The sequence below is a fragment of the Notolepis coatsorum genome, assembly GCF_963971535.1.
Source record: "Notolepis coatsorum genome assembly, chromosome: 4".
NCBI classification, from domain to species: domain Eukaryota; kingdom Metazoa; phylum Chordata; class Actinopteri; order Aulopiformes; family Paralepididae; genus Notolepis; species Notolepis coatsorum.
In genome coordinates, this window is record NC_140168.1 from 33,968,305 (window position 1) to 33,980,824 (window position 12,520).

At 41.6% G+C, this 12,520-nt stretch overlaps 1 protein-coding gene across 2 annotated transcripts in view; it reads left to right on the top strand.

Annotated features, from left to right (window-relative positions):
* LOC311227658 (zinc finger MYM-type protein 4-like) overlaps window positions 1-12,520 on the top strand; it is a 114,806-nt gene that overhangs the window by 64,742 nt on the left and 37,544 nt on the right. For both annotated transcript variants that reach the window (XM_084313381.1, XM_084313382.1), the window contains exons 10-19: window positions 1,021-1,136; window positions 1,654-1,845; window positions 2,583-2,733; window positions 6,124-6,296; window positions 6,824-6,959; window positions 7,981-8,106; window positions 8,378-8,415; window positions 10,112-10,250; window positions 10,874-10,986; window positions 11,936-12,158. In XM_084313381.1, the coding sequence (XP_084169507.1) occupies window positions 1,021-1,136; window positions 1,654-1,845; window positions 2,583-2,733; window positions 6,124-6,296; window positions 6,824-6,959; window positions 7,981-8,106; window positions 8,378-8,415; window positions 10,112-10,250; window positions 10,874-10,986; window positions 11,936-12,158 (1,407 nt within the window). The remainder of the gene's footprint in view (window positions 1-1,020; window positions 1,137-1,653; window positions 1,846-2,582; window positions 2,734-6,123; window positions 6,297-6,823; window positions 6,960-7,980; window positions 8,107-8,377; window positions 8,416-10,111; window positions 10,251-10,873; window positions 10,987-11,935; window positions 12,159-12,520) is intronic.

The window sequence follows — 12,520 nt, forward strand, 5'->3', positions numbered from 1 at the left end:
CTTGTTTGCAGTCAACATTGTCGAGACGGATTGTTTTTTAATCGGTTAATTTCCGTTTTATAGCATTTTGAAAAGCCCTCATTTTCAGGAAAATATATAGATTCCGTGATGATCGCCCTTTACTGGAATATTCTGGCATACACAAAAAACGTTGTAATTTTTCGGCCTATTTATGAATCGTTTTCAAATAAATGCTAGATTATTGATAGTATATGTGTACTTATGCACGCTATAGAAGCGATCTGAAAAATATATTCTCATTTCCTGATCAGCGCGCACACACAGACACACACACACACACACATAGGGCACACGTTGATATATAGGTAAAAACAGATCCGATTACCCCAAGACTGGTAAAATAAATTGCTTACCTCAGATCAGATGTTATCCAAAAAGATTATTCCAATTCCTGATCGCCATTCCAAATATCGATCACGTTTATTGATTCAGCGTTGGGTACTGGAAATACATAATCCACGCTGTTTTGAGGGTCGGCGATCAACTTGGGTCTCTTCAGATGCCTCGCCGGACAAGTAACATGAGGCTGGACCAATGGGGTGCAGTTACACAGATAGTCTGCAACACTAGCGTGAGGCTCGATTGATGAAATATGAATTCAAATTGCTAATAAAAAAAAATACGACAAACAAACGCTATATGTCGGTGGTGGCACTCAACTGGTGGCATGAACTAACGACAAATCGCGTCCCTGGCACTCAAAGTGTTAATGTATGCATTCAAAAGTGCTGAATAAATGTTTTATGGGCCCATAATAGTGATTATTAATATTATTTAAGTTAAGTTTTGCCATAATCATGTCTTTTGCCATAATCAGGTAGCAAAAAAATAAATAAAAAATAAACATTATATATATATTTATCATTTTCGGCCTTTCGGCATTCTGTTCGGCCAACTGTTTCCTATTTTCGGTATCTGTTTCGGCCAAGAATTTCCCATTCGGTTCATCCCTAATCTTAACCTATAATGACCCTCTCCCCTATAACCCTCACTCTCCAGGTGCTATGGTGGCGTGTGATAACTGCAGTAAGAACTCTGTGCCGGCCTACCATCTGGCCATGTCTGATACTTCCATTCGAAACTTCTGCACACTAAACTGCGTCATGACCTTCCAGGTAATGATTTTCAATCTACAGATCAAGCGCTTCGAGAATGTATGTGAATAATATACCACATATTGATATGGTTAAAAATATAAACGGGGGGAAACATTTTTTATTTAATAGACTACGTGAGGGCAAAGAAATTAGATTAGATTAAAATAATATAAAATAATATACAGGTGATTAAACTGGGTATAAAATATATAAAGTACTACTAGTGCTAATCAGATGTGTGTACATTGAGTAATTTGTACAGTGATACAGGTATAAAGACACATTTGTACAACTGACTATTGCCTGGAAAGTGGTAATGAGAAATAATAACATAAGCTATTTTCCAGTATACAACTTTGTATACATACCTTTGCTAGTTCTTTGCTGACAATATTTTCAAAACATAGTTTGTACTCTTTTTACATTTGTGTGCGTCTGTTTGTGGTAACGAGAGAAACTCGTAGCAACTTGCGTCGGGTACCACAATGATGTTTAAACCCTGACTTTGAATCGGTCGTGTTCTCCAAACCTGTAGGAGAAGTTTAATAAGAGCCAGAAGCAGGTGAACATCACCACCAAGACCCTGGTGGCGGCGGCCCCCACCCAGAGCAAGACCATCACCACCTCCGCTCCCATCCAGCCTGAAGCCCCCAAAGGTCCAGCCAAACTGCCCTGCTTCCAGTGCCCCACCCTCATCACCACCAAGCCAGAACTCATCCAGTTCAAGGTACAAGAGTATACTGTCTCGTAGGCCTGGGTGGGGCAATTCATTAAGTTTCTATTGCGATTTTGGCTTCCTGCGGTCATGAAAACAAGATGGAACGAGATAAAACTATTATTGTGTAGCCGTGTTGCTCTCATTTTGTGTTGTTGTAAATGCTGAGCACCCTTCCTTAACAGTTGAGCGCTTTTTAATAATCGAGCAGCCCTACTCTCTTTCTCCTTCATACCCATTACATGATCCCCCCCCCTACCCATCCTCTCCTTGATTGACCTATCTCAAGCTCTGCCCTCTTTTCTCGATCACAACGGAGAAAAGCAACAGTTGTGATTGGAGGATCAAGAAAAGAGGTCAGGGTTTGAGATAGGTCAATAGCCCTATCTCACTATTCCATTACATTTAAAATGCAATGGATTATATTACAAATTATGAAACTATGAAATCGGGACATCTCATCAATTAGATTTGGGTATTTTGTTGTTTTAGTTGCCATGCTGGTGCATGCATGGTTCTCTGGTGTGAGCTCAGCGCAAATTAATGGATGCGGATCAACTAGTCTAGCTTAAAACTTTGGGAAAGGTGTTTTTGGCCAACAGCTCGGCTAGCTGACAGACGCAATGAATCAATATAACCGGGCCCTTATGATTGCATGTGCACACGCACTTACCCACAATTTAAATATGTTTGTTAAAGCAAACCCGGTGTGTAATGTGCGTTTGTATTTGCACATGCACTACTTGCAGGACAAGATGATGTTCCTGTGCAGCGTGGCCTGTACTGATGAGTATAAGAAGGTGAACTATATAATTGGCCTGTGTGAATACTGCAAGCTTGAGAAGGTCACCAAAGATGTCAACAGGATCAACAAGAAAGACTGCCACTTCTGCAGCGAAGGTATCGTAATCTTATCTAACGACTCACGAGGACAACAAATGTACAGGAATTTACCCCAGTGACACATTGGTCTATAGAAACAACATTTGATAGCACAAACAACATACTTTCCATCTACAGATCAAATTCTTCGTGAATGTATGTGAATAATATACCACACATTGATATCGTCGGAAAAATAAACCGAAAGAAGTTTGAACAGTAAAGTAATAGTGATGTACAGGTGGATTAAACTTGGTATAACATGTATAAGTGAATACTAATGAGTGTAGTGCAGAGTAGGGCTGTCCCCGACTAAGGATTTGGATGGTCGACTATGATTGGCCAAAATTTGCCGTTAGTCGACAAAAAGAAGAAGAAAAAAAGGTATAATATAAAAAAATTAAATACATTTTTTTTTATCGTTCCATTTGGGCTGTGGGGGGTGCTTAATGTCTGAAGGAGTCGACTGAAGGCTTGTCTTCTGCAAAAGCATGCAATTGGTCCACTGATGGATACATCTTGATATTTGTCTAGTCTAGTGTGTTCATTAGATGGGTGAAATCCTCTTTCAGTGCCTCTGTGCCTGTTTTCGTAGGCGGTTAGCCTCTGGTATGCATGCCATTAGCGTTAGCCACGCTTCTAGGCCTCTTTTCTTTTGGAAAGAATGATAAAAAAAATTATAATATTTTTTTTTATATATATATTCGACTAAGAGGTTGGCCAGTCGACTACGGCTCCTTTCGACCGATTAGTTGCCTAATCGACTAATAGGGGTCAGCCCTAGTACAGAGTAATAGTAATATGTACAGTAGTGGTCTGCAAGGGCCTTGAAATTAAGCCCGTGCCCATGACGTTCAGGCCCCCGACTGTAATGCAACATTTGAAGCCCTAGCCCGAGTGAAAGCCCAAAAATATATATATATTAGACTTACATTTTTTAATTTTTTTTAAATATATTTTTGTATCCACTTTTTCTCCCATTTTCTATTTTTCTCCCATCCCAATTTCGTATCATCCAATTCAACCCTCCCCTGTCTCGAACGCTGTTTCTTGCCTCCCACAAGCCGGCTGCAATGTGGACTAAGTCATACATAGCACGAGTCCCCTCCGGTACTTGAGGTAACAGCAGTCCCATCTTTCCACCTGCGCGGCGCGATCTTTCAGGGGTCTGGGCTTTGGAGGGGCCCCGCCCCCATCGCTTCCTGATTCTACTGTGCAGGCGCACCAACCGACCTGTAGGAGTCGCTGTCCACAACGCCCGATCCCCACCCATCAGTTTCCCACCCCCTAATACTGCCAATGTGTATTAGTACGGACGACCAGCTAAACTGAAAGCAATGTGGAGCGCTGGGCTCGAACAGGCGAACCCAGCGTCTCCAGCATTTGTGGTGAGCGCCTTGCCCACTGCACCACGTAACCGCATTTTTTTATATATTCGAAACACGGTTTTATATGAACTTAATAAATAAACAAAAACGAAAATGTCCAATAGGTCTACCTAAATAACAGATAGGCGCATATCGCGCTGAAAACTAATGAAGCATTATATTATATAGCCAAATATTAAATAATTTTGTTTTAAATATTCGAAACACTGTTTATATATTAACTTAATAAATAAACAAAAACGAGAATTTCCAATAGGTCTACCTAAATAACGCATATCACGCTGAAAACTAACAAGTAGGGATGTCCGATATTATCGGCCTAGTAGATATTGGCATAAAAATGTGATATCGGAAAATATCTATCTGTTTTCAAATTTTTTAAATTTTCTTTTACATTTATTTAACCTTTATTTACCCAGGCAAGCAAGTAAGAACACATTTTTTTTTAAATGCATTGTCAAAGTATGCATAATGTTGTGTTAATTACACGACAAGAGATATGTAATGTTAATTACCTGGAATTATTCCGTTTTTGGGGGGGGGGGGGGGGGGGGGGGAGAACCCTGCATATATCGGTATCGGTTGGTATCGGAAATTAAGAGTTGGACAATATCGGTGTATCGGTAAAAAAAAAAAAGCCAATATCGAGCATCCCTACTAACAAGCATTATATAGCCTGTTTAGCGTCTTTCTTATTAGAATGCCGTCTATTTCCATTTCCCAGCACGCGCGTTAGACTGACTCACACAGTGCCTCGTCACAATCGGTCCAAAAACTGCTGTCGCGAGTATACAGAGGTACTGGCAGACTAAAACATTAATGTCATCATGACACAAAAGCATACAGAAAAAACTCGACCATCAGCCAATTATATATAAAATAAATCAGGACTCACCACGCTGTTGACGTCAGCAACAAAAACGTCTTACGTTGAATAACGTTAACAATACTTTGCCAACCGGCTGCTACATCCAAGAACAAATTAAAACGTTCGCCAACTGGCTATATTCCAACTTCAAACAATTGAACCACTTCGGTCTGCTGTTCATTTGTTCACCATCCACCGTTGATGTCCTTCAGCACTCTTCTACTGTCCTCGAATTCTCCCTGCGGTAATTACATCCAAATGTTTCCAAAAATGCAGCTTTCCCAGATGCATTGTGAACTTTCAAAAGCTCTCCCTTTCCCTAATTCCCTTTACTATTTTATCTGTTAACTTATCCATCTTGATTCAGAGACATGAGGCTCTGACTCTCTGATCTCTGATGACAGCTGGCGCAAAACAGAAAGTGAAAGCAGCGTGAGCCCGAATTATTTATTTAAAAACAAAAGCCCTACCCAGCCCGAACCCGTACAGTATCAATCAATGTACAGTGATACAGGTATAAAAACAATATGGTAGTAGTCGTACTGGCCAGATTGAACAAAGTGCCACACCTTTGAGCCTCCACTACGGGCAGATTGAACAAAGTGCCACGCCTTTGAGCCTCCACTAGGGGCAGATTGAACAAAGTGCCGCGCCTTTGAGCCTCCACTAGGGGAAGATTGGCTAACTGTCCATGAAGGAATGAATGCATGGGCGAACGCATAGCGGTTTACCAAGACCCACCAAAAAGTGACCCTCTCACAGGCACACGCGTGGAGTCTAACTAACTAACTTCATGGTCACAACAAATCGGAAATGTTAAGTGCCAAAATAAAATATCTCATGTGCTATTTTTAACTTCACGAAAAAGAGCTCATTATTGGTTTTCAAATTTATTTATTTTTATTTGTAAGCGAACAATGAAATAACAGGTTGTTATTGGTTTTCTCATTTTGGATTCTAAATCGGATATGAAATGATCAAATGATAGACGGATATATGAAGTGCTTTGCAAAATTAACACTTCTCTCTTTCTGTTCTCCATTCTCTCTTTCTGTTTTCCATTCTCTTTCTGTTCTCCATTCTCTCTCTCTCTCTCTCTCTCTCTCTCTCTCTCTCTCTCTCTCTCTCTCTCTCTCTCTCTCTCTCTCTCAGGCTGTAAGCTGCTGTATAAACATGACCTGGCCAAGCGCTGGGGCAAGCACTGCCGCTGTTGTGCCTTCTGCGCCTGCATCTCCCAGGGGATGGTGATGGGGCAGTACGGGGGCAAGACTGAGATCTTCTGCTCTGAAGACTGTCGGTCCAAATACACCATGCTCTTCTGTCAGGTAACTCGTCTCGGTGTATGCATGTGTAACTATACACACACTCTATTCGGACCCTCTTCACCCCATTCATTATGATGCACATGGAAACAGTATCTACTGCACTCTATATATAAAAAAATAATTTAAATAAAGCAGACCTGCCAACCTGTATGCATTTTGCGTAGCTGGCAAATTCTCAGGATCTTGCACGCTAAAGCAGTGCTATTGAGTGCACAATGAAGTTGAATACACATAATAGCATACATACAGCAGTCCCAACAAAAAAGCGAGGGATGCACTGATGTGAAGATTCTTGATGGATACCGATAACAGATTGTTTACTTACCAAGGGACACTAGCCTACCACTACTGCTGCATCTGTTCAGGGTTGGCAGGTCTGAAAGAGCATAATGAAATACTTAATCAATTGAATTAACATTTTGTTATCTATATACATACATTTAATAGAATTACATTTTTTAAATCAACGCTACTCTTGGGTGTCCTGTTGAGTAACTTGTATGCTTTGTTTTTGTCTGTCTCTCCAGGTTGCAAAGTGTGACTTGTGTGGACGCCAGGGGAAGCTGATGGATTCTCTTCCTATGCTGGGGGAAGCAAAGCATTTCTGTGACCTGCAGTGTCTGCTGCATTTCTGTAGCAAGAAAACACTCAGCCAGGGCCAGGGTAGGTTTGGGGACCCTTCATGTCTTAATAATAATAATAAATCAAATTTGTATAGCGCCTTTCAAGAAACCCAAGGTCGCTTCACAATCAAGAGGGCTAGGGGAAAGGGGGGGGGGGGGTGAGGGGGCAGGAAGAGGAAACCTAAATCTAAACTAACTAGTGGGGAAAGCCTTGGTGAAAAGGTGCATCTTGAGAGCTGTTTTGAAGGTGTCCAGGGTTGGGGTGTTGCCGATTTCGGGGGGTGAGAGAGTTCCAGAGGGTAGGGCACGCCACACTGAAGGCTCTGTCACCGAAAGTCCACAACCTGGTGCGAGGGATGGAGAGGAGACCCAGATCAGTAGATCGTAGGTTCCGGGATGGAGTCTGCTGGTGGAGGAGATCAGACATATTCCCTTTATTCATTTCCTTAGATTTTTTTGTACACGTGATCTCAAGAAGGTGCTGAACGAGCTCAGTGGCAGTTTTTCATGTCTGGTCATTTTTAGCATGGTGCTATTCACTGTCAGAGAAAAATCCTAATTTATATTCTTTGTTTCATCACAATTTACTCAAGCCTAGTAACAGATACAATATTTCTGACACTGGGAATACATTCCCTGAGATCCATAGATGTCCCTAGATACCAAGAACATGCAAATGAGCCTTGTAGAAGTGGAGCAATCTTCCATTTACTTAGGTATGTATTTGTAGGCGGATCTTCAGAAAATAGGGCTAGGGCTTAACAGGTTAAAGTGAAGGTTGCCTCTGGCAGTGTGGAAAGCATTTGTTGCTGCGATGCCACGCTTGAAAAGTGATGCAGAGCTTTGCTCCATCTCTGCAGGACATGTAAAGCTCACTCTTGTTAATTTCTCTGAAGTTGTCTACCCCCACCTTTTAACTGTCCACAATCATTGGTGTAGCGCAATGTAAAATCCATTTTTTTTAGGGTGGATTCTCTTTGAACTTGAATCAGTCGGATAACATTTGTGTCGTCTCTTTTCATTTAGCTCATTCTCCCCGTCTCTTTCTCTTCCTGTCCCAGTCTCAATCATTCCACCACCTGGTTCTACAGGAAAGACGGAGCCCACTCCCATCATCGCCAATGTGGTCTCTCTCGCTACCACTCCCACTGGCCAGCCCATTAGCTTTGCCAATGCTGCCGTGCAAGGTACACGCGCGTGCACACACACACACACACACACACACACACACACACACACACACACACACACACACACACTTTATTCAGTCAATAATGGTCTTGATCAATATAGGGAACTGTTCTCTTCTGTTGTTTTTTGTACTGATTGTGAACTATAATCTGCCAACATTAGTTCATGCTGTATGTAGATGAGTTATATTGCTGTCCTCAACTCATGTGTGCTGACCATGCAGGTTGGCTCTTCATGCCAACTCATATTCTGTTACTGTTTCCACAGGGACTTTCCCCAAAGCTCAATTGAAGGTCCTGGGAAATGTAAGTTGGAGAAAGGAAAAGGAGAATATATGAAAGCATATATTTTATTATAATAAAACATATATATATAATCGAATAAAGGGATAAAAGAGGTAGAAAGACAAAGTTAGGAAAAAACAGGATTGCTATACACATGGACAGTAGGGCTGTCACTTTAACAAAAAATATACCGTACTTTTCGGACTATAAGCCGCGTCTTTTTTCCCCATTTTTCGACCCTGCGGCTTATATAACGGTGCGGCTTATATGTGGACCAAACCCGAAAATATTGCTTTTTTTACTGCATTGAAATGTTATTTATCTGTTCCCTTATTTGCTAAACTTAATACAACTTGTAAATGAGTTAATTCTTGTTATTTGTCTGACAGTATTGTGACAATCCCCTCTGTGCACGAATCCTTACATATGGTAATTAAACATTAAAACACCTGCGGCTTATAGTCCAGTGCGGCTTATATATGTACACATCATTCAATTTAGCTGCTGTGGCTTATAGTCAGGTGCGGCTTATAGTGCGAAAAGTACGGTAATTCGATATTCGTTGCAGAATTGTAGACAAGTTCTAATTTGAATTTCAGTGTAAAAAAAACACCCTAAAGTCGAAGCTATTTTCAACGTTTTGGCCACTCTTTTTTTACCATGGTATGTTTGGTATCATTCTTTTCAGCACAGTCTCACCTATATGACCTGGCCGTTTGTTTTCAAACTGTACATTGTATACTGCATACTGTACAACACACGATTTTAGATGTGTTTTTCTACTATGAGGCTGAGCAAATGTACGAAGTATTAGAAACAATGAAAATGCACCCTCAGGTTGCCTATGTACAAACAACTATATGTATAAACAATTATTTTCTTACCTCGCCTCATAATCCTCCTCTGAAACGGCACAAAATAACTCCAAACGCACTCCAAAAGACAGACAACTAGCATGATCACTAGCGTGATCAAAAACGGCAAAGATAATAATACAAATGGAGTACAATTTACGCATGCGTAAAACCTTATTTAGCATCGAATTGAAATTATCCCGTTTAAATAATTTCTTGGGCTATCAACACCAAATCAAAACGAGCTACTATGTAGTTTCAGGCTTGCTCTTTTGATGAGCGTTCAGGAAATTCTCCGCCAGACCCAACAGGGGAAACCTCATCAAACAAATGACGTCACTTGGTCACGCTCCTGAGAGATATTAGAATTGCAAGACTAAGAATAACCATGACTAGTAATTATTTGCAATACGTGTTTTACCGTATCCTTATTTTTTAAAGGTTATTATTATAATATTTTTATTTTTTCAAATTCGAATTTCCCCATTCGAATCTCGTGTTTTTATGTAAATTCAAAATAAAATTTTTAAATAATGTGACAGCCCTAATAGACAGTCATACTCTGTTATAAAGATGGTTTCAGTATAATTGTGTTGCTAGGCAACATCGTGGGACTACAGTTCACCTTGGATATCAACAACCGAAATCAAATGTAGTCAGTTGCCGAAGACTGTATGTAGCACTCTGAACGGTCTTACTTACCCTTAGCTGCCAGAGTTGTACCCTTCCTGCTGACTTGTTGTACAGAACTTGTAAGTCACTTTGGATAAAAGTGTCAGCTAAATGACTAAATGTAAAAAATAAAATAAAATGTTATGTTACACACATTGAGTGAGTTTGAATCGAGTTTGTTTTCCCTACAGGCCAGTACCCAGACGGACAAGGGGCCTGCACCACCTCCTCCCAAGATCCTCAAGAACAAGGCTCTGCTCTGTAAACCTATGGTCCAGAACAAGGGAGTGACCTGTAAAACACAGATGGTCAACAATGAGTCGCAAACAGGTAAGCGAGAAATGCATCACACACACTATCTGTTTTTAAGGATGGGCAGAGATGACGTACAGCTATAGAAGGTGTTGTGGGAAATGATATTACGGACAAAATGTTTTCAGGAATCAACGTGGCACTTTACTGATTTACATGCATTTATAGTACCAGAGTTATTTCTTGCAAGTAAGAACTGGCAAAACACTGAATCATTACATGTTTTATACATATCTCATCCCACAATTCCTGCCGTAACAATCTACATAGCATGATTTTAACCAAGTCCAGCTAGGCCCTGTTGTTCTTAGTCAAGCTGCCCTAACATGGGTCATTCTAGTCCTGTGGTATACCTTTTGGACAAACACGTCGCAACTAAACAAAAATGTATAAGCTTGCAAGTGACACAACACATAGACTATCTTTTAAACCAGAGTATTCGTGTATCTATTATTCATAAGCATATTTCATAACCGCTGATTAATTCTATACTATATAAGAGCCTGTCTGGACCATGCACCTGAGTAATTAATTTGAGTACTCTTATCTGGGAAAACATTACTCGTGCCCATCCCTACTATTGATCGGGAAATGCTCTTCAGTAGTGCCTTCAACATGGCCTCTTTCTCTGTTCCCCACAGATAACAACTTCCCCCTGGTGATAGTGCTGCCGGTTCCAGTTCCCGTGTTCATCCCAGTACCTATGAATATGTATAGCCAGTACACCCCCACGCCCTTAGGCCTGCCCATACCGGTAATTCAACACCTCTTATTGCTTATCTTTTTCTGGAGGGGAAACTCTTGTAAGCACAGGAAAAACATGCAAACTCCACACAGAAAGGCCCGGGAGATACCCCACCTGGGTACCTGGCAACCTGGTCCCCAAGTGGGATTCGAACCCAGGACCTTCTTACATTTACATTTACATTTAGTCATTTAGCTGACGCTTTTATCCAAAGCGACTTACAAGTTCTGTACGACAAGCCATCAGGAAGGGCACAACTCTATCAGCTGAGCAACAATGTTCATCAAAGTGTTGAGTGCTACAGTGTAGGTTAGTTTATTAGGACAAGTGCATGACAGTACGGTTAGTTAGGGTTAGATTTTTTTATTGTTTTTTTTTTTTTTTTTTTATTCAGATAATGGTTGAAGAAGTGCGTCTTTAGTCGACGGCGAAAGATTGGACGTGATTCGGCTGTCCTAACTGGGGTGGGTAGTTCATTCCACCATTGTGGGGCAAGGACTGAGAATAGGCGACTTCTCTTTGATGACCCTCCCGGAGCTTGGATAGGAGTAGGTCTGAGGCGGCCAGAAGATGCAGAGCGTAGGGGTCTTGAGGGTGTGTAGTTAGAGACCATTGACCGGAGGTAGGCGGGAGCGGTTCCCTTTGCCGCACGGTATGCTAGGTCGAGGGCCTTGAAGCGGATTCGTGCAGCAATGGGGAGCCAGTGCAGGTCCCTAAGAAGTGGGGCTTGCTGTGAGGCGACTGTGTTAACCACTGCACCTACCATGCAGAATATGGATTTTTAGAAATACTTTGCAGAGTATCTTTGCCCGTAGCTGCCTGTAGAGTCTCAAAGGACGCCCAAACCACTGTGGTTCGGGTACAAGTGCATAACTTTGAAGCCTGACTAGATTAATTATTGTGTGATCTTGTAATGGAGAAGGTGTTATCTGATCAAGTCGTGTCTCTTGGCCTCCAGGTGCCTGTGCCCATGTTCCTTCCTGTGACGATGGACAGCGCTGAGCGCATCCTGGAGACCATCCAAGAGATCAAACTGAAGATCCCGTCCGACCCCTTCGAGGCAGACCTCATCCTCATGGCCGAGATGGTGGCTGAGCAGGAAGGGAGGGATGAGAAGGAGGACGAGAAGAAGAGGGGCCTGGGCAAGGAGAGGAACCGGCCTGAAGCTCTGGTCCCTGATGGTAAGTAAAAGGATGGAGTGCAGTATCCAGCATTAGATGGAGCATTACATTAGCCTTCCTGTCCTTTGTTTTCACTGGTGTCACAATGTCCCTCTGCAACCATTTAGTGGCCTCCTCCTAGTATGCATTCCTTTTAGTTTAGTGTGCTAGTAAGCATTCCATTTAGTGTAGTGTTCTAGTAAGCATTCCACTTAGTTTAGTGTTCTAGTAAGCATTACATTTAGTTTAGTGACCTCCTAGTAAGTATTCCTTTTAGTTTAGTGCCTTCCTAGTAAGCACTCCATTTAGTTTAGCTGCCTCCTAGTAAGCATTCCTTTCAGTTTGGTGTCCTAGTAAGCATTCAATTTAGTTTAGTGGCCTCC